Source organism: Schistocerca nitens, chromosome 12 (assembly GCF_023898315.1).
Source record: "Schistocerca nitens isolate TAMUIC-IGC-003100 chromosome 12, iqSchNite1.1, whole genome shotgun sequence".
NCBI classification, from domain to species: Eukaryota; Metazoa; Arthropoda; class Insecta; order Orthoptera; family Acrididae; genus Schistocerca; species Schistocerca nitens.
In genome coordinates, this window is record NC_064625.1 from 167,195,411 (window position 1) to 167,222,444 (window position 27,034).

A 27,034-nucleotide genomic window follows, 5' to 3' on the forward strand; every position below is an offset into this window, starting at 1 on the left:
AATAGTGGAATTACTGGCATTATTTTGAGACTTGTTCTGAAATAGATTTACCTAAAAAAAGCTGATTTACATAAAAGTGACTGACCCTTACTTTGTCCTCCAAAAGTGGATATTTAATCGATGTTGCCACATTTCCAAGATTGCAGTAATAATACTATAACATCAGTGCTAAAATCCTAAAGCCAGTATTTTTTAAGTCTATATTTAGTTTCTAATGTCACTGTTGCCACAGTCCAAAGACTACAATAACAATAATGCAACACTGATATCCTACAAATTTTGTTTCTAATACTCACACTGCCACATTTCAAATGCTACAGTAAAGGTACTGCAATATCGACGTTTAAACTCCTGTCACAGATACGTGTGGAGTTTACCGCTCACCTGTTCGAGGGGGCCGAGCCGGCAGTCCGGGCGCATGGCGGGCGCAGAGCGAGCATAGTGGATGCAGCGGACTTCTCCTCTCCAGTACTGTTGGTTGGGTTCACCGTTAGGCAGCCGGTCGGTGAGGTCCATGGCCATGCAGGACGGGTGGTGGTGCCGTGGGCTGAGGGAACCTCCGTCAGAACGGCAGCAGGCCACATTGTTGCCGTAGTTCACTGTAATCGTCGAACAGGCACCGATTCAGTACGAGTAGTAAACAAATAAGAGAAAGCAGTAATGACTGACCGAGGACTTAAAGTAAATGAGACACTGATTGGAGAGCAGCTGAAAATAGAGGAAAATTTCAAGTTCCTGTAGGGTATAACACAGGAAAATGCAAGGAATGATGAAAAGAGACAGATTTGCAAGTCAAGAAATGAATCTACGCTCTTTGCCTTTCGTGGGTAAATGCTCTAACAACGATGCTATCTGGGTGCAACTCGAGGACAAAAAGCAAAGATCTAGGGTTTGAGTATTGTTGGCACACAGTTTTGATCTGCGAAGCAGTTTCAAATCAGAGTACATTTGCCTGCCGAGTGAAAATGCATTCTGAAAGTGAAATTAAATTTTGTAACAGAAATGGAAAATTGGGGAATGGAAGATAACACATGAGCAACTTCTACAAGGGAAGATTGGAAAAAAAGGGAGAGACAGAGAGAGAGAGAGAGAGAGAGAAATTAAAATGGTATGGGCATATGAAGGGAACCAGATGAGGATGTGTAGAAAGATGCACAAGACCGAGAGGAAGGCTACGGGACAATTTATTAAAAGCAGAGGAAGAAAGCACCAAGAAGGAAGGAGAAGTGTTGGTCAGAAGAGTGAAAGAGAGATGAGGGTACGGCAGGAGAAAATGGAGAGGCTGGTGTTCGAAGCATACCCTGCCAGTGATGGAAAACTGTGCTAGATGATGATGACAATGATAATAAAAGTCCAGTTATTGCACAAATGAAAACACATGTGATCAGTAGCCCTACAAAGTCTATTTTACTGGTTCCTACTGTATTTGAAACTTAATGATTTTTACTTAGTGGGTAATATTACTTACACATCCGGCTAAAAGGTGTCTGGGTCATATCGTGGGCCACAAACTGGGACCAGAAGGCCAGAGAGAGCGTGCGTGCAGGTTCTGGGAGGGTGGCATTTCCTGCGAGGTTGTAGCTGATGTATCGAGGGTGCGGCAGGATGGTGCTGACAGATGCAATACCTACAACACGGAACATTATCAAATGCATTCACATTAGCAATGTAATATTTCAAAGGAAGTTTTAACTACAGACAGACGCACTGAAGCCGAACATGACAGTATGTGAGGAGAAGTGTCAGGCCGGCTCACCGTCTAAATAGTCGGCAGGCAGGAGTCGGCGGTAGGCCGTGTGCACGCGCCCCCACGTACGCTGCAGAGCATCCGCGCTGGCGGCGTGGTTGCAGGATCCGTCAGCCGAGCGGTACTTTGCATCTGGGGGACAGAGGAGGGTCGTCTCGCCCCTGCGCTCCTGACAGCGCTTACCCAGGTCCGTCGACGGCAGTGTGGCTGACGCGATGAAACGCAGGCAAGCGTCGCGCTTCGGGTTTGCTCTGAAAGCAGATTAAGTGCCATTTAGATAAGCAGCTCGATTCATTTTTTCTGCAGATAATACTCTCACTTTAACATGTATGGCTTCTGCGGCTCACATTTACAGCCCAAATAATTTACCTTTGGTACACAGTACTCCAGTCTGTCTGGCAGACTGGACTGGAGTATCCTCCTCAAGACTTTAAAAGAGGTTGGTGTAGACTGGAAGGATAAAAGATTTAGACATGAACTCTACACAAAATGGGATTGGGAACACGGACTGGCGATAGACAAATACTGAAATGTAGACTTTCACAGCCGGAAATATCATGTCCATTATAGTTATCCACGCTGTTATGCCGTAGTCGGTTGATGAATTCTGTGTTGTTTCCCAACGTTTCGTCCCCGTCTGCGGGAGACATCTTCGAGGTGGTCTGTAGCTCGATGAAGGTCCAACACACCCACTGGCTCGCTACTGACTGCCGCTAAATTCCGTGTCCGCGTGTTCCCGCACCGCGGCGTGACGTCACGTGTTTTGAAAATGTCAGTGCAATTGGCCGCTGTCCGTCGCCATAGATCGCCGTTGCCATCACCCAGTCCGTGGACGGGTGGCACACATCTTCTTTAACACCGGCATCCATATACCGTTTAATTTCATACCCTCCTCCTTTCGATTGAAATTATTAGGGTGTTTAGCGATTTCAATTTGCCTCCCTGTAGAGCCTTTCATAATATCCATTTCTGGCCACTAGTACTCGCGTCTCCTCAAAACAAATATGGTGGTTCCCTGGCTGGAAAGCATGCTCCGCAGCAGCTGGTCGTTCCGTTTCTCCTCTTCTACAATTACCCTTGTGCTCTTCCCCAAACGTTTTGAAGCAGTTCTTTTATTGGTAGATGAGGCAGGTACAGGAAAAGGTATTAGACAATGCTACTGTTCATCATAAACATTTTAAATATAAAGCATTAGAGCTGGAGTGATTATAGTAGGAGGAGAAATGAGTAAGAGAACTATTGAGATGATCTAGCAGTGCCAAATGAATAAGGGAAGAAATACAATATACAGATGTGGCAAAACAGTACAGAAGAAGGATAAAAACAGTAAAAATCAAAGCAATTAGAATCACGAAACATGAAGGTTCCATAAAAATGTCTTTGGAAACACATACTTTGCGAAAAGTTTGCTGCTACCATGTTTCATGAAATAAAATGGGAGCTGTGAGGAGGGAACAAGAAGCAGAATACATTTGTATGAAAAAGCTTATGAAAAGGTGAAACGTTGACGGTTCAGTACCTGCTGCAGGTTCCGCGTGCAAGGTACTGGGCTGCGGTGTTGGCAAGTGCAGCATCCTTGGACCTTTCCCAGACGTCGAGCCAGTCTTCGTTGGGACCAGCCTGTCCGGATTCGATCAGCTGCCCCTGCAGTGGGGTGTTGGGTTTGATCTGGACGTCAGAGGCTACGAGGTTGTGTTCCAGGCGGCCAAGTCTTCGGGTGTGGTCAGTAGCGAAGTCGATGGCATCAGTCGGATCCGGTCCGGGCTGTGATGACCCGGGCCAACCTGCATGAGATTATTTGTTAGTGTGCAAGACACTGGCAGATCGAGGGCAAAAAGTTATAGCAACATAAGACAGAAGTATGTTGTTTATTGTATGTTATTTAGTTCACGTTTATTTCATTCTTTTACTCTGTCCTTGCAAATCCTGAGGATAAATTTACGTTCTATTGATTTCATAACCAAGTTTCTCCTTCATTACCTTACAAGGACGCAAGTATGTACTTAAATTTTTCATTTGTGTCACTTGCTGACAAAAAGCAAGACAAAACTATTTCCCATGTACCAACTTGTTGATGCACATTCCGTCTTATTGATACATGGAAAACAGTCATCCCTATATCATAGGCCATAAATTACGGATTTAAATTGACTCCTGCAACCTTGTAAGGCGCCAGAAGAAGTTAACATTTTGCTGTGCAGCAGAGAGGACCAAGAAAAAATAGCGAAAAGAATTCAGTTTTCCAGCATGGAGCCTAAATCAGCTATATATCGATTATCGACAATTTCGACTATGGCTGTATATTGATCTCGTGTAACTTCAATGTTGACTCCTCTTGACAACGATAGCGTGGTGGAAAATGAAAGTGGCGCTGTATACCTTCATCAATATCGCTACCATCTTATATGATACCGTTCTAGAAACCAATTTTGGCGGGCGTTTAAATAAGTCATTGTTATGACTGGTTAAAAAGATGTGCTATAAATCAAATACTTGGCTCAGGTATTTTAGCAGTACGCCGTTGATGCTTGGGGGAGAAAAGTGGTGTGTCTCGATTTGTTAGGTGTTCCTAGGTATCCTTGACAATTCACAATAGGCAATAACACCTCACGCTATGATGAGGGAAATTCCATTATAGGCGATCACACAGCAAAAAGTAAATGTGATGTGATTTACTTTGCAATAGTTACACAATTAGCCAAATCAGCCGAAATTGTTTCGCAACAATTTGGAAAGGTTAGGTGTAATTGTTACGCAGAAGTGTCAATAAGACTGAACAACTTACCGGCAATAGAGCCCAGGTATGCTTGCAGCGACACAGGGATCTTGATGGCAGCGGCTGTATTCAGCTGCGAACCGAACTGTATGCTCATCCACACGCCGAGGCATAAAACCATCATTGAGCACGTCATCTTGACGCTTCCTGCAACAAACAGAATTCATCACCTTAGTAATTCATCATGTAGCCCATACATCAGTATCAGCTACAAATTTTATTGTCAAATGCGATATTTTATTCATTACTGGTTTAATTATAACTTGTACCACAAATTCTTAAGCAGCTGCGAGTAGGTGCAAGCGAGGCGGATAATATTCTACTTGAACGTGCGGTCTGTTGTCAACGCAGTAACCGTTTCCCTATCCGCAGATTTATTTCACGTTGATGACAATCAGAACCATTATTATTGTTGTTATTTTGGAGAACGGTGCGCTAATAAACTGAAGACAAGATGTGGCAATAATGAGGGGCAAATGGGCACCAATGGCAATAACAATACGGATGTCTATAACGGGAGCCGTTGTTTATCACGGATAACAATGCACCACTGGAATCTAGTGCGTGGTGAACTGCGGTTCCAAATGCTAGAGCTTTATTGATCGATTTATATAACAGCGCCGTCGTTAAAGGGGAAAGACCACACAAGGGTCCCAGCTTCGTTGCGAGGCATATGTTTGCATTATTACATAAAAATATCCTCCCTTTAATTCTTACTCTTTATTCAGGGGTCCTTAATGACTTAAGGGACAGCTAAACGGGCAGGCGCTGTTGTCTAGTCGTCTTCTCTAGCATATCTGATAAGATGGCATCTAGTCGTCTTCTCTAGCATATCTGATAAGATGGCATCTTCTCTTAATTTATGTAGGTATCAGAACCCTGTGGGTAAATATATGACGGCAAGTTTCGTAATCTCGTAAACTGCATTACCACGTCAAATCATTGTATCCATTATTCATGCATAAAACTCCGACTCCGATATTATGGCGTGTTTACAACGTCACAATAACTTTTGCTATTGTACAAACAAATTTCCGCGACAGTAAATTATACTGCTTTCTGCTTCTAGTGACACAATTCGTAAACATAGGTACATGTCATTTTAAAAATCACATATGCTGCGCGCTTTCACATGATAAGCGTAGTAGCACAATCCGTCTCACCACACCCATCAACAACAGACAAGTGTTATAAATAAGAATTAAATACATATTATGCTTGTAAGTGATATATGGTTGAAAATAGTGATATTTCAGAACGGCCACGAGCTGCTAACGAAATAAATTTCTATCTGCTACCTTGATTATCATTGGTTACATATTTGAACGAAATCTGTCGTATCATAAATACTGGAAAACTGCTTTTAGTCTGTTTCACAGTACGTCATGCATGAAAATGCGTCACTCATCCACTTAATTGTTGAAATAAGTTGTAAGTGTGCGGAATATGTAAACCAATTCTTACTTAAATTTGCAACTATTCTTTACATGGTATCAAAGTTCATAAAAATTTAAATGGCATACACTTTCAAAACAACAATAAAAAACATATTTTCTGTCAAACACCTTGCGCACGATGCACGTACAGCAAAAAAAAAATTTGGTGGACAAATAAATAAAATTATTTACAGCGCAAAATTATGACTGTGGAGTAAAAAACAACCTTTACGTCACAGCAAGAACAATGCCATACGATAAATGATTTTATGATGGCCAAATGATTGAAAGCGGTAGTAGATGATGATTCATTTCATCAGCAGCTCTTGGCAGTTCTGAAATATTACATTCTTTTTCAAATATCTACGAGCTATCGGTCACCACATGCAGAAAATAATCCGAAATATGACTATTTCTACGATATATGCAACTAATTGAGCCACTGAAGAGGTGGAAAAAGGCATAAAGCAGCAAAGAGAGAAAAAAATCGTCTGAGGCGGAAGTTGAGGTTACCTGGCACAAAATCCAGCGGTTTGTGCAGCTCCTTGCAGGTCAACAGCACTTTCTTCGCCGCAACCTGGTGGTTAGCCATCTCTGTTGATTGTAGCTGACTAGTTTCAGAATCTGTAGTACTACGAAATACTGTTCACGAAAGACGAAGCGGATCGTAAAAGAATCCTTACAAAATTAAGGACTCCTTTCAGTCTTTTTCACGACAGGAACACTCGTTTCCTGATGTGCGTTTTTTTTTTTTTTTTCTAAAGCTAACTAGGAAACTAATGTTGTTTCAGGTACTGGTATTTGTAAACAGACTTGTGAGAGAAACAAGAGAGGTGAATGACTTCTTGATACAAGATAACGAGGGCAACTTTCTCTCGGCGAGAAACTGAGGAATACTGATAGTTGAGAGAGGGTGTAGAGAAGGAGACTGGGGCTTAGTGTCAAAGCCTGTGTATGGGGTAGGCGACCCTAGACAGCGAGAACCTTCTGACGATGATGACGAAGTCGTCGCTCCCGGCTCGAGGCATGGGCGCTAGCAGCGTGCCGTGCGTCTGTTCGGCCCGTTGCAGACTGACGCGCCCAGTCGAGCGGCCGCAGAGTTAACCGGGTCTGCACGCGGTGAGCACGCGGAAACCACGCGTCCTGCGCGTGATCACCCCTCCCTGCCCCTTCAAGTGACCCCCCACGCCGCCAGGAAAAAACGACTTCTTGCCCGCCCCCGCCTTTGCCCGCTGCTGCCTTAGTCACCTCCGCCCCCCCTCACTCCAACACGCTCTCACGCCCCTTCCCTCCCCCCCCTCTCACACTCGCTCTGTGTGTGTGTGTGTGTGTGTGTGTGTGTCACGCAGCTGGCCGAGTCGGTCTGCGCTGTCATAATATTACCCCAACGGCCTTCGCGAGTACTTCAGCGTCACACACCTCACACTGTAGCTACCACCACCGAACCCCTTGAGCGACCTTTTGCAACAGCGCAGTTTGTGCCACCTTTCGGTCAATGACACTCCCTTCTTTCTCACCCGACCAAAACATCAATGCAGGTGTAACGCCAACACGCCTTCTCTAGAGAGATGTCGTTTCGAACACTAAATTTTGAGATTACCTCCTGTCAGTGAAATTCTCGTGGTTCCAACTGAAGCCTTATTCATCGACATGTTTTCATTCTTGTTGTTTGATGCTGCTCTCCATGCTACTCTACCCTGTGCAAGCTTCTTCATCTCCCAGTACTTGCTGCAGCCTACATCCTTCTGAATCTGCTTAGTGTATCCATCTCTTGGTCTCCCTCTACAATTTCTACCCTCTACGCTGCCCTCTAATGCTAGATTTGTGATCCCTTGATGCCTCAGAGCATTTCCTACCAACCGATCCCTTCTCCTTGTCAAGCTGTGCCACAAACTCCTCTTCTCCCCAATTCTATTCAGTACCTCCTCATTAGTTATGTGATCTACCCATCTAATCTTCAGCATTCTTCTGTAGCACCACATTTCGGAAGCTTCTATTCTCTTCTTGTCTAAACTATTTATCGCCCACGTTTCACTTCCATACATGGCTACACTCCATACAAATACTTTCAGACACTTAAATCTATACTCGATGTTAACAAATTTCTCTTCTTCATAAACGCTTTCCTTGCCATTGCCAGTCTACATTTTATATGCTTTCTACTTCGACCATCATCAGTTATTTTGCTCCCCAAATAGTAAATCTCCTTTACTACTTTAATTGTCTCATTTCCTAATCCAATTACCTCAGCGTCACCCGACTTAATTCGACTACATTCCATTATCCTCGTTTTGCTTTTGTTGATGTTCATCTCATATCCTGCTTTCAAGACGCTGTCCATTCCGTTCAACTGCTCTTCCAAGTCCTTTGCTGTCTCTGACAGAATGACAATGTCATCGGCGAACCTCAAAGTTTTTATTTCTTCTCCATGGATTTGAATACCTACTCTAAATTTTTCTTTTGTTTCCTTTACTGCTTGCTCAATATACAGATTGAATAACATCGGGGAGAGGCTACACCCTGTCTCACTCCCTTCCCAACCACTGCTTTCCTTTCATACCCCTCGACTCTTATAACTGCCATCTGGTTTCTGTACAAATTGTAAATAGCCTTTCGCTCCCTGTATTTTACCCCTGCCACCTTTAGAATTTGAAAGAGAGTATTCCAGTCATCATTGTCAAAAGCTTTCTCTAAGTCTACAAATGCTAGAAACGTCGGTTTGCCTTTCCTTAATCTATTTTCTAAGATAAGTCGTAGGGTCAGTATTGCCTCACGTGTTCCAACATTTCTACAGAATCCAAACTTATCTTCCCCGAGGTCAGCTTCTACCAGTTTTTCCATTCGTCTGTAAAGAATTCGCATTAGTATTTTGCAGCTGTGACTTATTAAACTGATAGTTCGGTAATTTTCACATTTGTCAACACCTGCTTTCTTTGGGATTGGAATTGTTATATTCTTCTTGAAGTCTGAGGGTATTTCGCCTGTCTCATACATCTTGCTCACCAGATGGTAGAGTTTCGTCAGGACTGGCTCTCCCAAGGCCGTCAGTAGTTCCAATGGAATGTTTTCCACTCCCGGGGCGTTGTTTTGACGTAGGCCTTTCAGTGCTCTGTCAAACTCTTCACACAGTCTTGTATCTCCCATTTCATCTTCATCTACATCCTCTTCCACTTCCATAATATTGTCCTCAAGTACATCGCCCTTGTATAGACTCTCTATATACTCCTTCACCTTTGTGCTTTCCCTTCTTTGCTTAGAACTGGGTTTCCATCTCAGCTCTTGATATTCATATAAATGGCTCTCTTCTCTCAAAAAGTCTCTTTAATTTTCCTGTAGGCAGTATCTATCTTACCCCTAGTGAGATAAGCCTCTACATCCCCAGCCGCGGTCAACTCTGAATACTTCCCTGGGATAAACTAGCCTCCAGTAAATCGACGCGTTTCCACAAAGTTTTCATGTCGCGTGAATTACTTTAAAACCATCACCCAATATTAATTATTCCAATACGTCCATACTATAGCCTCTACAAGATACATTGTGCTTTGTCAGTCATTTTTGTTCAGCACTACTGTTTCTTTAATGACTTCATGTAAGGGGCATAGTTCTTGCCATCTTACACACGAGCAACGTTTTAGGAGCTTCTTCACCACTATCCACATGCTTACATTTCATTTCACTGCCTTTACTGAAAAGTTCAATGCACACATACTGTACAGCTGGTGACACACAATACCTCAGGAAACATATCTCAGGTGTTGGAATGGTCGCCGTGGAGTCATTTCTTAGCCACTGAGATCACACAATTTCTGTTTATGGAGGAACTTCTCTCTTGTATTTTATATGTGTGTGCTCAAGTAAAGGACCATACGAAGGTGTTTCGATCAGCAACACAGTGGCTGTCTACAAAGAGTTGCAAAATGCACTGCAGCTGACGGTGGCTCTTTTGAACATCTTTCGTGAGGAAATGTACACAATTAAACAAAACATCAGATCACAATGTCGCATTTACTCTCACCTGCATTTGACCTGTTCCGCATTATTTTCGATAGTTTCCTCTGAAAGTGTTCAGAACAGGACATATGTTCATAGGACGTTCTTTGTCGAGCATCACTAACACCATCACCCATCAAAGCGTGTATCTTTCCTCCTGATACACCCTGTATGTCAACACGCCACGATTAGAAGAGTGTCATTTTGAACACCGATGTTTCAGACTACCTCCGGTCATTGAAACTCTCATTGTTTTCAGCCGACCGAAACAAAACTGAGACCAGTTTCATCAACGTGTCTCCATTATAAGGACAGAATCCATCCAGCGTCTCATTTTGGGGCTACTCGGTCAGTGACATTATTTATAGTACCAAGTTGACAAAAACGACTTTGGAGGTGTATACATCAACGCGTCTCCACCACAAAGGCAAGACACTGTCAACATCCTTTCGGTATCCCAAATTTTGGGACTATTTTTCAGTCAGTGACATTTTTTCGGTTGTCATCTGACCGAAACAGTACAGGAGCCACATACATTAACACACACCCACTAAAAAGGCGCAACCACCACCACTCAACCTTGTCAGCTTCTGTGACATGTTCAGTCTTCCATTTCCGGACATTTGAACAAGTTGCAACTTTTTGCAGTACTTTGAATTCTTATCGAAGTGTAATTAATACTGGTGCAGCTTTTTTGTTACAGATGACTGCATCATCTGCAGCAGGTCTTAGATGTCTATTGATGTTTCTTACCGGTTGTTATTGTACTGTACAACATGAACATCAAGGGTTTCAACAGACTTCGAACAATGCTGGCAGTTAGAAACTAGCAACAGGCACATGTCGTAAGAATCAGTACAGAACTGCTGAGATAATAATGTGCTGTTGGCAAATGGTGCGTCCAGTTACACGATGGATGTGCACGTCCAGTATCCACCTGATCTAACACTGATGAAGACAATAATTAGAAAATAGTTGATCTGTATCCTATGGCCGGCCGTTGTGGCCGAGCGGTTCTAGGCGCTTCAGTCTGGAATCGCCTCGGGAATGGATGTGTGTGATGTCCTTAGGTTAGTTAGGTTTAAGTAGTTCTAAGTCTAGGGGACTGATGACCTCAGATGAAAATGAAATGTCGTGTGGCTAGGGCCTCCCGTCGGGTAGAACGTTCGCCTGGTGCAGGTCTTTCGATTTGACGCCACTTAGGCGACCTGCGCGTCGATGTGGATGAAATGATGATTAGGACAACACAACACCCAGTCCCTGAGCGGAGAAAATCTCCGACCCAGCCGGGAATCGAACGCGGGACCTTAGGATTGACATTCCGTCACGCTGACCACTCAGCTACCGGGGCCGGTAGATGTTAAGTCCCATAGCGCTCAGAGCCATTTTTGCATCCTGTGTCTACAGACCATGCCTTTTCCTGCCAGTAGCCGAGTAACTTCACGAAAAATACGGTTCTCCCTTACCTTTCGCTCTTCAGCACTGACTGTCTGTAATGCCGAAACAGTGGTACGATCCTCGATTACAACTTAATTTCTGAACAGAGTTTCAAAAAAATTACATTTTTTGTCGCATTCAGCCCTTTTTTAACTTTCGAGAAAAGCTGCGAACAGTGGACGGACAAAGTTTTTTTTAAATATATAGATTGTACGTATCTTGAAATAAATAATGCAAAACTCTGAAGAATTTTTCAGTGTATGCTCGATGTCTACGTTTATTACTGGAAATAACAGAAATAAAAAAAATCGAAAATCGATTATTTCGGAAACCGGTTTGAGCTGTTTTAACATTCAGGCTAAACTGGAGATGAAAACAAAATTGGTATAACCCAAAACAGATTGATTCAGCGATGAATGCCATCCATGGAAGAGAATCTGTATTCGTGGGCAGCGTCTGCGACTGGAACAGAAAGGGGAGGAAATAATTCCGGTTCACAATGTATCGTCTATCACACACTGTACGCGGCTTCCGAAGTACAGGAGGTGGCAATCATACGTCGCTATACGTGCTTTCGTAGTCTGTGCACAGAAATTGTTTATCGACAGTTACAAACTAGGTATACGTTACTTAGAACGTTTCAGCTTGTTATTAAGGTGCAGTTCGCCACATGTAACCCCAATTTCTTGGATAAATAATTGCGGGCTGCATCTTCGGGGAGTGCGTTACCATTCTCCCAACTTGTTTTTCCCTTGACGAGAACCTTTCCATCTTGCTACCCCCCTTCCCTCACAGACCTAATTTCACAGCCATCTGTCTTCCGCTCGATTCATTTCATGTCAACTTCTGTTTTTGTGTTGATGAATGCGCTGTACCACACGCGATGTTGCCTGCACTGAAACTTGCCAAAAAGTTTTTGATCACCTCACAACGCAACATCTGTGGAGCTTCCTGTGTGTGTGTGTGTGTGTGTGTGTGTGTGTGTGTGTGTAGCAAGCAGCTGGTCGCTCAAAGTTTGTTTTCATTCACTCAAGAATGGGGCAGCCAACCTTAGATGCTCAAACCGAAGAAGCATACACTATGTACGCAGATGACCTACACGAAGAAAAAATTACAGAGACAGTTAGGACCTATACCAGGGAAGTGGCACGTACAGATGATACAGTTTTGTTAAGTGTGACGGTTCGTGTTTGCAGCAAAAACTGTAACGTTTACTCAAAACGTGCGTGATAATCAGTATCATTCTATATCACGGTCTTACGCCTATATTTTTCCCAAAGGGGGTTGAGACTCTAAAATTATTGTTTTCTGTATAGAACAGTTGGTCAATTTCGAGACGTGTAACGCCACAAGAACTTAATTTCTTAGCAACACAAAAAACTTATTAGATCCCAGAGAATTGATGGTTATCCATTTATTTCTAAAACTGTGTGAGAATTCTATAATGAATCAACTCCGTACTTCAGATCCGAGAGAAACGACTGCCCCCTCTTCCCCTACACCACAACACAGCGACGAAATTTTGTTATCCGTTGCGACAACAGTGCATCAGGCGTTCTGTCGGATACGATATCTGGTGAACAGTAACGATTATCTCGATTTGTAACGCAATTTTTACACAAGCGAGCGTGTGTGGGCGAGTTCATTTCACAATCGAGAATTAGCATCACTCAGCTCTAATCCTGAACCGGTCGCAGTATGCTTCGGACGCGACAACGTGACTCAGCTTGACTAACTTCCATTACCCTTATTCTACATTTATTGAAGCTCATGGTATAGTCTTTTTCGAGGCATTTGCAACTGTTATGATCTATTAACAGAGGCAAGCAATATTCACGGTCCAGTGGTATTAATGTGATCACCGGCAGTGTTAAGACTTCGACGTGCAACAACCACTCACAGACGACATGTGGCAGCACTAACAAGGGGAGGCCGCCAATTGTGAAATTCAGGTTCGATTCATACTGCGCATAATAAAAGCTCATGGCCAGAGGCGTAATGTGGCAAAGCACCAAGATGCACTTCTCAGCCGTTGTCGAGAAAATCGACAGTTAAAAGAAACCGTTGCGGTGAAATACTCTCTACGATTAATAGTTTTCTACAGCGCCGTGGCGCAGCGGTAAGCGCTCGGGTTCCTAATCCGAAGGTCGCCGGTTCGAATCTCGCGCCATGTAACATTTTTTTATTATTAGTTTTTTGCATACGCTGTTATGCGGCGGCTCGTTTCGGCCCATTCAACATCTGTCCTTCAAGTGTAACGAGCGAGTAACGGAGTTTATATTGCATACCTGCCACAGCAAATTTGTGTTCGTGGGGTTTCTATTCTAATTCGAACGTTTGACTTACGCTATACGTATTCGTTTCGGAATATCGTTTCTACGTCTTCCGTTAACTGTACGTGGTTAACATTATGAAGACAATTAATAACATTTGTGAAATACAACTTTGTTTGCGGAAAACATAATGATGTTCGAAGTCGCCAGTTTTTATATATATATACGAAAAACAAATACTAAAAAAAACGTTGCATGGTATATATATATATATATATATATATATATATATATATATATATATATAATACTAAAAAAAACGTTGCATGGTGCGAGATTCGATCCGGCGACCTTCGGATTACGAACCCAAGCGCTCAGTTGCAACAATTATGCACATAATAAGTTGTTGAAAGTCGTTTGTCGTGGAAAAACTGGCGACTTCGAACATCATTATGTTTTCCGCAAACAAAGTTGTATTTCACAAATGTTATTAATTGTCTTCATAATGTTAACCACGTATAGTTAACGGAAGACGTAGAAACGATATTCCGAAACGAATACGTATATATATATATATATATATATATATATATATATATATATATATATATATATATATATATATGAATTACAAAAAACAAATACTAAAAAAAAACGTTGCATGGTGCGAGATTCGATCCGGCGACCTTCGGATTACGAACTCAAGCGCTTACCGCTGCGCCACAACCCTGTGGGAAATTATTAATCGTAGAGAGTATTTCACCGCAACGGTTTATTTTAACTGTCGATTTTCTCGACAACGGCTGAGAAGTGCATCTTGGTGCTTTGCCACATTACACCTCTGGCCATGAGCTTTTATTATGCGCAGTATGAATCGAATCTGAATTTCACAATTGGCGGCCTCCCCTTGTAAGAGTGGAACTTACACTGAAGAGCCAAAGAAATTGGTACACCTGCGTAATATCGTATAGGGCCCCCACGAGCACGCAACACGACGTGGCCTGGACTCGACTAATGTCTAAATTAGTGCTGGAGGGAACTGACACCGTGAATCCTGCAGGGTTGTCCATAAATCCGTAAGAGTACGAGGTCGTGGAGATCTCTCCCGAACAGCACGTCGCAAGGTATCACAGATATGCTAAAATGTTCATCTTTGGGGAGTTTGGTGGCCAGAGGAATTGTTTAAACTCAGAAGAGCATTCCTTGTACTACTCTGTAGCAATTCTGGACGAGTGGGGTGTCGCATTGTCCTGCTGGAATTGCCCAAGCCCATCGGAATCCACAATGATCATGTATGGACGCAGGCGATCAGACAGGATGTTTACGTACTTGTCACCTGTCAGAGTCGTGTCCAGAAATATCAGGGGTCTCACATCCAACTGCGCACGCCCCACACCATTACAGAGCCTCCACCAGCTTGAACAGTACCCTGCTGACATCCAGCGTCCGTGCATTCGGGAGGTTGTCTCCATACCTGTACAAGTCCGTCTGCTCGATACAATTTGAAACGAGATTCGTGCGACCTGGCAACATGTTTCCAGTCATCAACAGTCCAGTGTCGTTGTTGACGGGTCCAAGCGAGGCGTAAAGCTTTGTGTCGTGCAGTCATCAAGGGTACACGAGCGGTCCTCTTGCTCTGAAATCCCATATCGATGATGTTTCGTTGAATGATTCGCAAGCTGACATCTGATCATGGTCCAGCATTGAAATGTGCAGCAGTTTGCGAAAGGGTTGCGCTTCTGTCAATTTGAACGATTTTTAGTCGTCGTTGGTTGCGTTCTTGCAGGATCCTTTTCCGGCCGCAGCGATGTCGGAGATTTGATGTTCTACCGGATTGGCTCTGAGCACTATGGAACTTCACTTCTGAGGTCATCAGTCCCCTAGAACTTAGAACTACTTAAACCTAACTAACCTAAGGACATCACACACATCCATGCCCGAGGCGGGATTCGAACCTGCAACCGTAGCGGTCGCGCGGTTCCAGACTGTTGCGCCTAGAACCGATCGGCCACCCCGGCCGGCTATACCGGATTCTTGATATTCACGGTACACTCGCGAAATGGTCGTACGGAAGAATCCCCACTTCATCACTACTTCGGTGATGCTGTGTCCTATCGCTCGTGCACCGACTGTAACACCGCTTTCAAACTCACGTAAATCTTGATAACCTGCCATTGTAGCAGCAGTAACCGATCTAACAACTGTGTCAGACTCTTGTTGTCTATTATAGGCGTTGCCGACCGCAGCGCCGTATTCTGTTTACATATCTTTCTTTGTATTTGAATACGCATGCCTATACCGGTTTCTTTGGCGCTTCAGTGAATAATGTTCTTAATTTTTGACGAATGTTCTCAATGTTAACCAATGTTTTCGAATGTTCTGCAATAGTCCCGAATGTTTTAGAATGCAACTTGGAAACGACACATAAAGACGCAGGAATAACTCGTAGAAAAAGTGTTCCCACCTCTAGAGGGAAACGACGTAAACAAATTATGGTTGGCTGTGAACGAACACGAATGATGTAATTCTACAAATGAATCAGCGAATTCGGACTGAGATGACAGCAAGCAAAAATACTTAAATCTATTGATGCAATGATGAACTAAGACGAAAACGTAAACTTTCGAATATAATTCTTAAATTCGCAAAGGGTTTCCGGTATGCCCCCTCAAAAAAATTGAAAATAAATAAATAACAGTGAAGAAAAATGCCACTTTTATTGAAAAAAATTCTAAATAACATCACAAACAAGAAAAATATTAATTTAAAAAATACCAAGTCAGTATCTGTACCACGAATTCCACTCATTCCAACTAACTTAAAATTATTCCAGAGCTGTGGAGTGAACTTAAAAAGACTCGTGTTGCTCGCGCGTACAACTACACGTAGAATGTCAGTGTGTCAGACAACCACAAAAATTATTCGTCTACGCATGCAAAAGCAAAATACCAAACGTAATTTATTACCATATGCTTTGAAAAAGTTAGATGCTATGCAAAAGAAATGATTAACTGCACTTTTTTCCTATTCAGAAAACAAACAATAAAAAGTTCGAGACAAGTGGATCCTTTACAGCTAGTAATTGAATAACATTTTCCCAACGTCCGAAAGTGTGCTTTTCTCCGCTTTTTCTTTTCTACTTTGGTCGTTGCCATCGCTGAGTGTCGGCGAATTCGTGCTTCCGCATTTACGATACGTGTCAGGCGAGCGCTCTCGGCTTTACCCGTGAATCGCACGTCTCAAAGTTTCCATAATAATCTCTGACGCACCGCTCTTGCGAAAAAGACGATTCACGTTGGCAGAACGAGGCGCGAAATAATATCGGTCCTAGCAACACTGCTCTGAAAGAGATGGGCGACACACTGCATCTTTCCAGAATCCTAAAAATGAATCTAAGTCACCATCTGCTTTACCTACGACTGAGCCTATGTAATAGTACAATTTCGTCTCGCCACAAATTGCTATACCCGGGTATTTGTATGACTAGGCTGACTCCAACTGTGACTCACTAATATTTTAGTCACAGTGCAGTGCCGATGGTACTGTTACCGACGACTGTGCCGCTAAAGCGGAGTTATTGAACGCAGTTTTCCGAAATTCCTTCACCTGGGAAGACGAATGGAATATTCCAGCGAAGCAACTCAAATCGCTTGATACGGACAAGTCTTCAGGTCCAAATTGTATACCGATTAGGTTCCTTTCAGATTACGCTGATACAATAGCTCCCTACTTAGCAATCATACACAACCGCTCGCTCACAGACAGATCTGTACCTACAGATTGGAAAATTGCGCAGGTCGCACCAGTGTTTAAGAAGGGTAGTAGGAGTAATCCATCGAACTACAGACCTGTATCATTGACGTCGGTTTGCAGTAGGGTTTTGGAGCATATACTGTATTCAAACATTATGAATCACCTCGAAGGGAACGATCTATTGATACGTAATCAGCATGGTTTCAGAAAACATCGTTTTTGTGCAACGCAGCTAGCTGTTTATTCGCACGAAGTAATGGCCGCTATCGACAGGGGATCTCAAATAGATTCCGTATTTCTAGATTTCCGGAAAGCTTTTGACACCGTTCCTCACAAGCGACTTCTAATCAAGTTGCGGGCCTATGGGGTATCGTCTCAGTTGTGCGACTGGATTCGTGAATTCCTGTCAGGAAGGTCGCAGTTCGTAGCAATTGACGGCAAATCATCGAGTAAAACGGAAATGATATGAGGTGTTCCCCAGGGAAGCGTCCTGGGACCTCTGCAGTTCCTGATCTATATAAATGACCTGGGTGACAATCTGAGCAGTTCTTTTAGGTTGTCCGCAGATGATGCTGTAATTTACCGTCTAGTAAGGTCATCCGAAGACCAGTATCAGTTGCAAAGCGATTTAGAAAAGATTGCTGTATGGTGTGGCAGGTGGCAGTTGACGCTAAATAACGAAAAGTGTGAGGTGATCCACACGAGTTCCATAAGAAATCCGTTGGAATTCGATTACTCGATAAATAGTACAATTCTCAAGGCTGTCAATTCAACTAAGTACCTGGGTGTTAAAATTGCGAACAACTTCAGTTGGAAAGACCACATACATAATATTGTGGGGAAGGCGAGCCAAAGGTTGTGTTTCATTGGCAGGACACTTAGAAGATGCAACAAGTCCACTAAAGAGACAGCTTACACTACACTCGTTCGTCCTCTGTTAGAATACTGCTGCGCGGTGTGGGATCCTTACCGGGTGGGATTGACGGAGGACATCGAAAGGGTGCAAAAAAGGGCAGCTCGTTTTGTATTATCACGTAATAGGGGAGAGAGTGTGGCAGATATGATACGTGAGTTGGGATGGAAGTCATTAAAGCAAAGACGTTTTTCGTCGCGGCGAGATCTATTTACGAAATTTCAGTCACCAACTTTCTCTTCCGAATGCGAAAATATTTTGTTGAGCCCAACCTACATAGGTAGGAATGACCATCAAAATAAAATCAGAGCTCGAACAGAAAGGTTTAAGTGTACGTTTTTCCCGCGCCCTGTTCGGGAGTGGAATGGCAGAGAGATAGTATGATTGTGGTTTGATGAACCCTCTGCCAAGCACTTAAATGTGAACTGCAGAGTAATGATGTAGATGTAGATGGTTTTGTGAAGGTCAGTATACATTTCTTAACATTAAAAGCAAGTTGCCAATCTTTACACCGCTTTGACATCTTATGAACAATATTTGTACTGATCTATTGGGGTTTCGTCATACAGGGTATCCCAGAAAAAAAGGTCAATATTCAGGAATATGGGGGGAACGACCATTCGAAGCAGAAAACTTCATATGGACACATGTCCCGTTCAGACAGAACACATTTAATGTCGCTTTTATACGCTTTTCTTGAATATCTCGAAGATCGCGGCCTATTGCGAAAAGGTGTCGCAGTACAAAATTAAACTACATTACATTTCCTTGAAAAAGATCCTATTCATTTCTCCCTCTGGGACTAACAGTTAGAAAAACAAATGGCTCTGAGCACTATGGGACTTAACATCTGAGGTCATCAGTCCCCTAGAACTTAGAACTACTTAAACCTAACTAACCTAAGGACAACACACACATCCATGCCCGAGGCAGGATTCGAACCTGCGACCGTAGCGGTCGCGCGGATCCAGACTGAAGCGCCTAGAACCGCTCGGCCACACCGGCCGGCCTAACAGTTAGATATCCACATGAAGTTCATTGCTTCAAATGGTCGTTTCTGTTTTATCCTTGAATATTGACCACTATTCCTGGGACACCCTGTAGATAACTGCATAACGGCGAAAAAATTTAGGTTAGTATTAGCATTTCTGCCAGGTCACTAATATACAACATGAACGGCAATGGACCCAGCGCACTTTTCCTGATGCACGCCTGAAGCTTCCTCTACATTTTTAGATTACTCTCCATCCCTATTTTTGATTGTTTGAAATGCTTGCTTTGCCTTTCACCATTTGTTTTATCACCGAAGTAACGAAATAGTTCAGTCCCCAATGAAAATACGTCTACATTACACAAAATAGATCGAATTTATTTTACCTCCAGTATTTGTATAAGCTACCAAATTCTGAATGCACAGCATTGTGACGATAAAACCGACATAGGCTCTGTCGTGCGTAAAGCAGGTTGTAGACTTCGACTTACTGGTAGAATGGTTCAAATGGCTCTGAGCACTATGGGACTCAACTGCTGTGGTCATAAGTCCCCTAGAACTTAGAACTACTTAAACCTAACTAACCTAAGGACAGCACACAACACCCAGCCATCACGAGGCAGAGAAAATCCCTGACCCCGCCGGGAATCGAACCCGGGAACCCGGGCGTGGGAAGCGAGTACGCTACCGCACGACCACGAGATGCGGGCTACTGGTAGAATACCAGGGAAGTGCAATCAGTCTACAAAGGAAACTGCTTAAAAATCACTCTTGCGACCAGTTCTAGAATACTGATCAAGTTTCTGGAACCCATACCAAGTAGGACTAACATGGGGCATATATAGAGAAGAGTAGCACGAATGATCACAGGTTTATTTGTTCCGTGGGAGACTGTCACAGAGATACCGAAGAAAATGAGCTGCCCAACTCTCCTGAGAAAGCCTACTTAGAAAGTTCCAACAACCAGCTTTGAATTGTGACCCCTTTCTGCCGTAGGTTCGTGAGGACTTGATTAGATTAATTACAGCACGCACGGATGCATTTAATCATTCTTCCCGCGCTCCATGCATGAGTGGAACATGAAAAACTCCTCATTACTGGTGCCATGTGACGTACCCTCTTCCATGCACTTCACAGTGCAAAGTATAGGAGTAAATGTAGTGTTCCCGTGGCGAATCTTCCTCGGAAATTAACGACTACTCTGTGAAGAGGATTTCGTGCGCGCAAGCTGCGATTTGCCTGGCTCGAGAACATCGCTTCCCCACCTGCAGGACATCAACAATGCCAGCAAACTGCAACACGAAAGCTTTCGCTTCTGGCGTGTGCAAGGAATACAGCGAAGGGAATTTTCCAGACCTCGGGCTCTTTCCGGAGCGAGAGATAAGGAATGAAAGCAGGAAGCGACGCACCGGATAGGAAACCAACTGTTTTATCTCGTATTAAAATAAGCAACTCTTCACGACTGTTTTGTTTACAAACCAGAGCTGTCACAACATAAGACGTATTTATGTCTCCCTCGAACTTAACGACGTACGACAAAGACGGAAAGACTTCAGTATCTTGCTGTTTTCTGCCGTGACGAGTACATTATGAAAAAAGAATGTGTAGACTGAACTACAAGTTACTTGTAAGAAGAATACTAAATGAGGAAGCATGCCATCAAATGGTTCAAATGGCTCTGAGCACTATGGGACTCAACTGCTGAGGTCATTAGTCCCCTAGAACTTAGAACTACGAGGGCTATTCCGAAAGTAAGGTCCGATAGGTCGCGAAATGGAAACCACGGTAAAAATCAAAAATGTTTTATTTGCAACAGTTAGATACACCTTGCAGCTACTTATCTCCATAGTCGCCGACCCGACTTAGACGTGTATCGTAGCGTTGTACCAACTTTCCCATACCCTCGCTATAGAAGGCAGCCGCCAGTGCTCTCCGCCAATTCTCTACGCTGGCCTACGGCTCGTTGTCTTGTGCCGAAATGTTGTCTTCATAACCAGCGGTTCATGTGACCTGAGCTGAAACTCAGAGGGAGACAATTACGGGCTGTATTGTGGGTAATCTCACATTTCCATTTGAAAACGATGCAGGAGCATCTTCATTGCCCCTGCAGAATGCGGCTGAGAATTGTCTTGAAGACGAAACAGCACGACAGTTATGTAATGTTAGCTGCATAGCTTCAGGGGAAATTTCTCACCAGGCCCCCGTACTTGGCGGCAGACACTATTTTCTAGACATCTTTACGCACTCACTGCGAGCTCAGAAATGAGAAGAGCGACGTGATGCTAACTGGGGTTATACTAGAGACACTACCCAACACATCTGTGCAAAGCTTTATCGGATTTTCATAGTCGTTTCCATTTCGTGACCGATCGGACCTTACTTTCGGAATAGCCCTTGTAGTTAAACCTAACTAACCTAAGGACATCACAAATATCCATGCCCGAGGCAGGATTCGAACCTGCGACCGTAGCGGTCTTGCGGTTCCAGACTGCAGCGCCTTTAACCGCACGGCCACTTCGGCCGGCAAGCATGCCATCTTTATTAAGTTTGTCTGCCCGGGCTCTTTGCTTTTCCACAGCGGAAAATGCATGCCCCGTATGGTCCAGATCCGCACACGCCAAAAAAGTCTGTACAAGCCTAAACGACACATGAGGCTTACAACAGGATGCATGAAACCGACACCACTTGGGAAGCTATATAAAGCGGCCGGTTTCTCACATCCTGAATCCTGAAGAACTGCACGAGAACATACAGAAAACTTTAAACATATTTTCGATGAGATTGCCGCCCACTCTGTCCGCCAGACCAGTTATGTATATAGAAAAAAATAGTGGTCCTATTACACTTTCCTGGAGCACTCCTGATGCCGTTGTCTCACAAGAATATTCGCCGTCGACGGCAATATACTGGGTTCTATTAGTTACGAAGGCTTCGAACCACTAAATCTAATTAAATGGAGCTTCAAAGACGATTCAGATAAGAAATGCAAATGTCGTGAAGTCCAGAAATGGAACATTTCCTGCAATGTCCTAACTGCCCCATGAGATGCACCATTGAGCGCCTATTGTCCCCATATTGTGCTGAAAAACTTCAAAATAAAGTTTCTGGACACAAAAAAGTAAGCAAGTGTAAGATGGTAGCTGAGAGCTCAGCGGGCCTGGCACATGGGTTCAAATGGCTCTGAGCACTATGGGACTTAACTTCTGAGGTCATCAGTCCCCTAGAACTTAGAACTACTTAAACCTAACTAACCTAAGGACATCATACACATCCATGCTCGAGGCAGGATTCGAACCTGCGACCGTAGCGGTCGCGGGGTTCCAGACTGTAGCGCCTACAACCGCTCGGTCACTCCGGCCGGCAGGCGTTAGGGAATTGCCACTGTGGTGTAATGAAGTGTTGGGATTAGCAGCAGCGTTGGTTGACGAATGGATGAGTATAGTACGTAGATTGCGGTATTTATCCAGAGCTGAAGACGTCTGCTCAAGATAGACTGGCTTCAACAAACCAGACTTCGAAGTAAAGGCAACAACATTATCATCATCAACAACAACAACAACATCATCACACTGGGTTGACATGTATCACCAGTCTCGGTAATTTTTGGGAATTATCGTCTTTCGAAACCTCAGGCCCCTAACGATATACACTCATGGAAATTGAAATAAGAACACCGTGAATTCATTGTCCCAGGAAGGGGAAACTTTATTGACACATTCCTGGGGTCAGATACATCACATGATCACACTGACAGAACCACAGGCACATAGACACAGGCAACAGAGCATGCACAATGTCGGCACTAGTACAGTGTATATCCACCTTTCGCAGCAATGCAGGCTGCTATTCGCCCATGGAGACGATCGTAGAGATGCTGGATGTAGTCCTGTGGAACGGCTTGCCATGCCATTTCCACCTGGCGCCTCAGTTGCACCAGCGTTCGTGCTGGACGTGCAGACCGCGTGAGACGACGCTTCATCCAGTCCCAAACATGCTCAATGGGGGACAGATCCGGAGATCTTGCTGGCCAGGGTAGTTGACTTACACCTTCTAGAGCACGTTGGGTGGCACGGGATACATGCGGACGTGCATTGTCCTGTTGGAACAGCAAGTTCCCTTGCCGGTCTAGGAATGGTAGAACGATGGGTTCGATGACGGTTTGGATGTACCGTGCACTATTCAGTGTCCCCTCGACGATCACCAGTGGTGTACGGCCAGTGTAGGAGATCGCTCCCCACACCATGATGCCGGGTGTTGGCCCTGTGTGCCTCGGTCGTATGCAGTCCTGATTGTGGCGCTCACCTGCACGGCGCCAAACACGCATACGACCATCATTGGCACCAAGGCAGAAGCGACTCTCATCGCTGAAGACGACACGTCTCCATTCGTCCCTCCATTCACGCCTGTCGCGACACCACTGGAGGCGGGCTGCACGATGTTGGGGCGTGAGCGGAAGACGGCCTAACGGTGTGCGGGACCGTAGCCCAGCTTCATGGAGACGGTTGCGAATGGCCCTCGCCGTTACCCCAGGAGCAACAGTGTCCCTAATTTGCTGGGAAGTGGCGGTGCGGTCCCCTACGGCACTGCGTAGGATCCTACGGTCTTGGCGTGCATCCGTGCGTCGCTGCGGTCCGGTCCCAGGTCGACGGGCACGTGCACCTTCCGCCGACCACTGGCGACAACATCGATGTACTGTGGAGACCTCACGCCCCACGTGTTGAGCAATTCGGCGGTACGTCCACCCGGCCTCCCGCATGCCCACTATACGCCCTCGCTCAAAGTCCGTCAACTGCACATACGGTTCACGTCCACGCTGTCGCGGCATGCTACCAGTGTTAAAGACTGCGATGGAGCTCCGTATGCCACGGCAAACTGGATGACACTGACGGCGGCGGTGCACAAATGCTGCGCAGCTAGCGCCATTCGACGGCCAACACCGCGGTTCCTGGTGTGTCCGCTGTGCCGTGCGTGTGATCATTGCTTGTACAGCCCTCTCGCAGTGTCCGGAGCAAGTATGGAGGGTCTGACACACCGGTGTCAATGTGTTCTTTTTTCCATTTCCAGGAGTGTATATCGAACTTAAACTCAATTTCGACCACACGACTGCAGCAGCGCGAGTTATGGTGTACGTCTAGTGCCTTGCCAGGGGAACACAATTTGTCGTTTTCCGTTGTGAACAGCAACGAGTGAAAGTGTTGCAGTTTCGACTACCGATATTCTCACATGACAAAATCTAATTTATTGGTTATGTAGTCTGGAAAGTTGTCCGAAATTTTGTACGGACTTTGCATTGCTTCCAAATGAGGATAGCAGAAATTGTGTAGAATTTCATGGACTTAGCACCCTCGAACTTCGGAAGAAAGATGCGGATGCTGATTTTCCTTTGTAGTTGTACAGTGCCACTTGGGAACATCTGTATGAAAGAACACATGGTTTGACAGTTCCAAGTTATCCATCGAGGAGAGTATCCATTTTAGTTTCTTGTTGGATAAGAGACTATACGCTACAAGCGAGAGTTTCTGAAACACAATTGACCACAAAGACTGTGAGCGACTGCTACAGTTTCTGGCGAGAAGTATGTTAAGTAATAGTTACGTACTCAGTGTTCTGACAGGTGGACAAGACAAGGTTTTCGAAATAGACGAATAGCTACTAGGAATACCAGACAGAAAGAAAAAAAAGCACTCCTTCAGGCCACGAGTCGCCTACCGGAACCATCCGACCGCCGTGTCATCCTCAGTGGAGGATGCGGATAGGAGGGGCGTGTGGTCAGCACACCGCTCTCCCGGTCGTTATGATGGTATTCTTGACCGAAGCCGGTACTGTTGGGTCGAGTAGCTCCTCAACTGACATCACGCGGCTGAATGCTCCCCGAAAAATGGCAACAGCGCATGGCGGCTGGATGGTCACCCATCCAAGTGCCGACCACGACCGACAGCGCTTAACTTCGGTGATCTCACGGGAACCGGTGTATCCACTGCGGCAAGGCCGTTGCCCACCAGAGAGAAAATGAAGTTGAACATATCTGGGTATTTGGCAGCATTGAAAGTGCTTTATAGTACGAGTTTATTCAAGGGGGAAGCAAAATTCTGGTCTTTCTGATTGTTGTTGTTGTGGTCTTCAGTCCTGAGACTGGTTTGATGCAGCTCTCCTTGCTACTCTATCCTGTGCAAGCTGCTTCATCTCCCAGTACTTACAAAAACCTACATCCTTCTGAATCTGCTTAGTGTATTCATCTCTTGGTCTCCCTCTACGATTTTTACCCTCCACGCTGCAATCGAGTACTAAATTGGTGATCCCTTGATGCCTCACAATATGTCCTACCAACCGATCCCTTCTTCCAGTCAAGTTGTGCCACAAACTTCTCTTCTCCCCAATCCTATTCAATATCTCCTCATTAGTTATATGATCTACCCATCTAATCTTCAGCATTCTTCTGTAGCACCACATTTCGAAAGCTTCTATTCTCTTCTTGTCCAAACTATTTATCGTCCATGTTTCACTTCCGTACATGGCTACGCTCCATACAAATACTTTCAGAAACGGCTTCCTGACAGTTAAATCTATACTCAATGTTAACAAATTTCTCTTCTTCAGAAACGCTTTCCCTTTCATTGCCAGTCTACATTTTATATCCTCTCTACTTCGACCATCATCAGTTATTTTGCTCACCAAATAGTAAATCTCGTTTACTACTTTAAGTGTCTCATTTCCTAATCCAATTCCCTCAGCATCACCCGACTTAATTCGAACACATTCCATTATCCTCGTTTTGCTTTTGTTGATGATCATCTTATATCCTCCTTTCAAGACACTGTCCATTCCGTTCAACTGCTCTTCCAAGCCCTTTGCTGTTTCTTACAGAATGACAATGTCATCGGCGAACCTCAAAGTTTTTATTTCTTCTCCATGGATTTTAATACCTACTCCGAATTTTTCTTTTGTTTCCTTCACTGCTTGCTCAATATACAGATTGAATAACATCGGGAAGAGGCTACAACCCTGCCTCACTCCCTTCCCAACTACAGCTTCCCTTTCATGCCCCTCGACTCTTATAACTGCCATCTGGTTTCTGTACAAACTGTAAATAACCTTTCGCTCACTGTGTTTTACCCGTCCCACCTTTAAAATTTGAAAGAGAGTATTCCAGTCAACGCTGTCAAAAGCTTTCTCTAAGTCTACAAATGCTAGAAACGTCGGTTTGCCTTTCCTTAATCTATTTTCTGAGCATGTGATAGGGACACACATAATGGTACTTTGGCTTACACCATTTTGGTGGGCCACTTGCCCGGAGCTTCTACAACGGTTCGTTTCAATATGCTGTACAATATGGTCCTCCAATTCTGATGTACGTACAATCCACCGCCTGCCTGCACCTTTCTCTGTCTGAAAGGACCCACTACCACGCAAACGCCCAAAAAGGGCTTGAAATGTTGTGTCATGTGGCAGATGTCTGTGAGGGTACTTGTTTTGGCATAGCCGTGCTGCGTCTCGACCGTTTCCTTCTGCTTGGCCGGACACAAACACCATCTCGGCTCTTTCCCGACATGAATACCGAACCATTCTGCCTGTTGCAGTACTCTGCGTCAACTCGTCGTCGCCATCTAGTGTACAGAGCTGCATCGCACCAACGTCACAACATTTATTATTTAGCGTATGGCTAATCCAGACATATCATGAGATTAAAGTACACATAATATGTACATATTGACACACAA

The 27,034-nt window shown here is 44.3% G+C and overlaps 1 protein-coding gene and 1 pseudogene across 1 annotated transcript in view; both read right to left on the bottom strand.

The window, feature by feature from the left end:
• Positions 1-27,034, bottom strand: part of LOC126215349 (peroxidase-like) — a 389,248-nt gene that overhangs the window by 12,137 nt on the left and 350,077 nt on the right. Inside the window, exons 5-9 of the mRNA XM_049942035.1 lie at positions 4,533-4,670; positions 3,267-3,531; positions 1,757-1,998; positions 1,469-1,627; positions 385-599 (exon numbers count right to left, since the gene is read on the bottom strand). Of these exons, the coding sequence (XP_049797992.1) occupies positions 385-599; positions 1,469-1,627; positions 1,757-1,998; positions 3,267-3,531; positions 4,533-4,659 (1,008 nt within the window). The 5' untranslated portion in view covers positions 4,660-4,670. The remainder of the gene's footprint in view (positions 1-384; positions 600-1,468; positions 1,628-1,756; positions 1,999-3,266; positions 3,532-4,532; positions 4,671-27,034) is intronic.
• On the bottom strand, positions 25,196-25,312 carry LOC126215535 (5S ribosomal RNA; annotated as a pseudogene).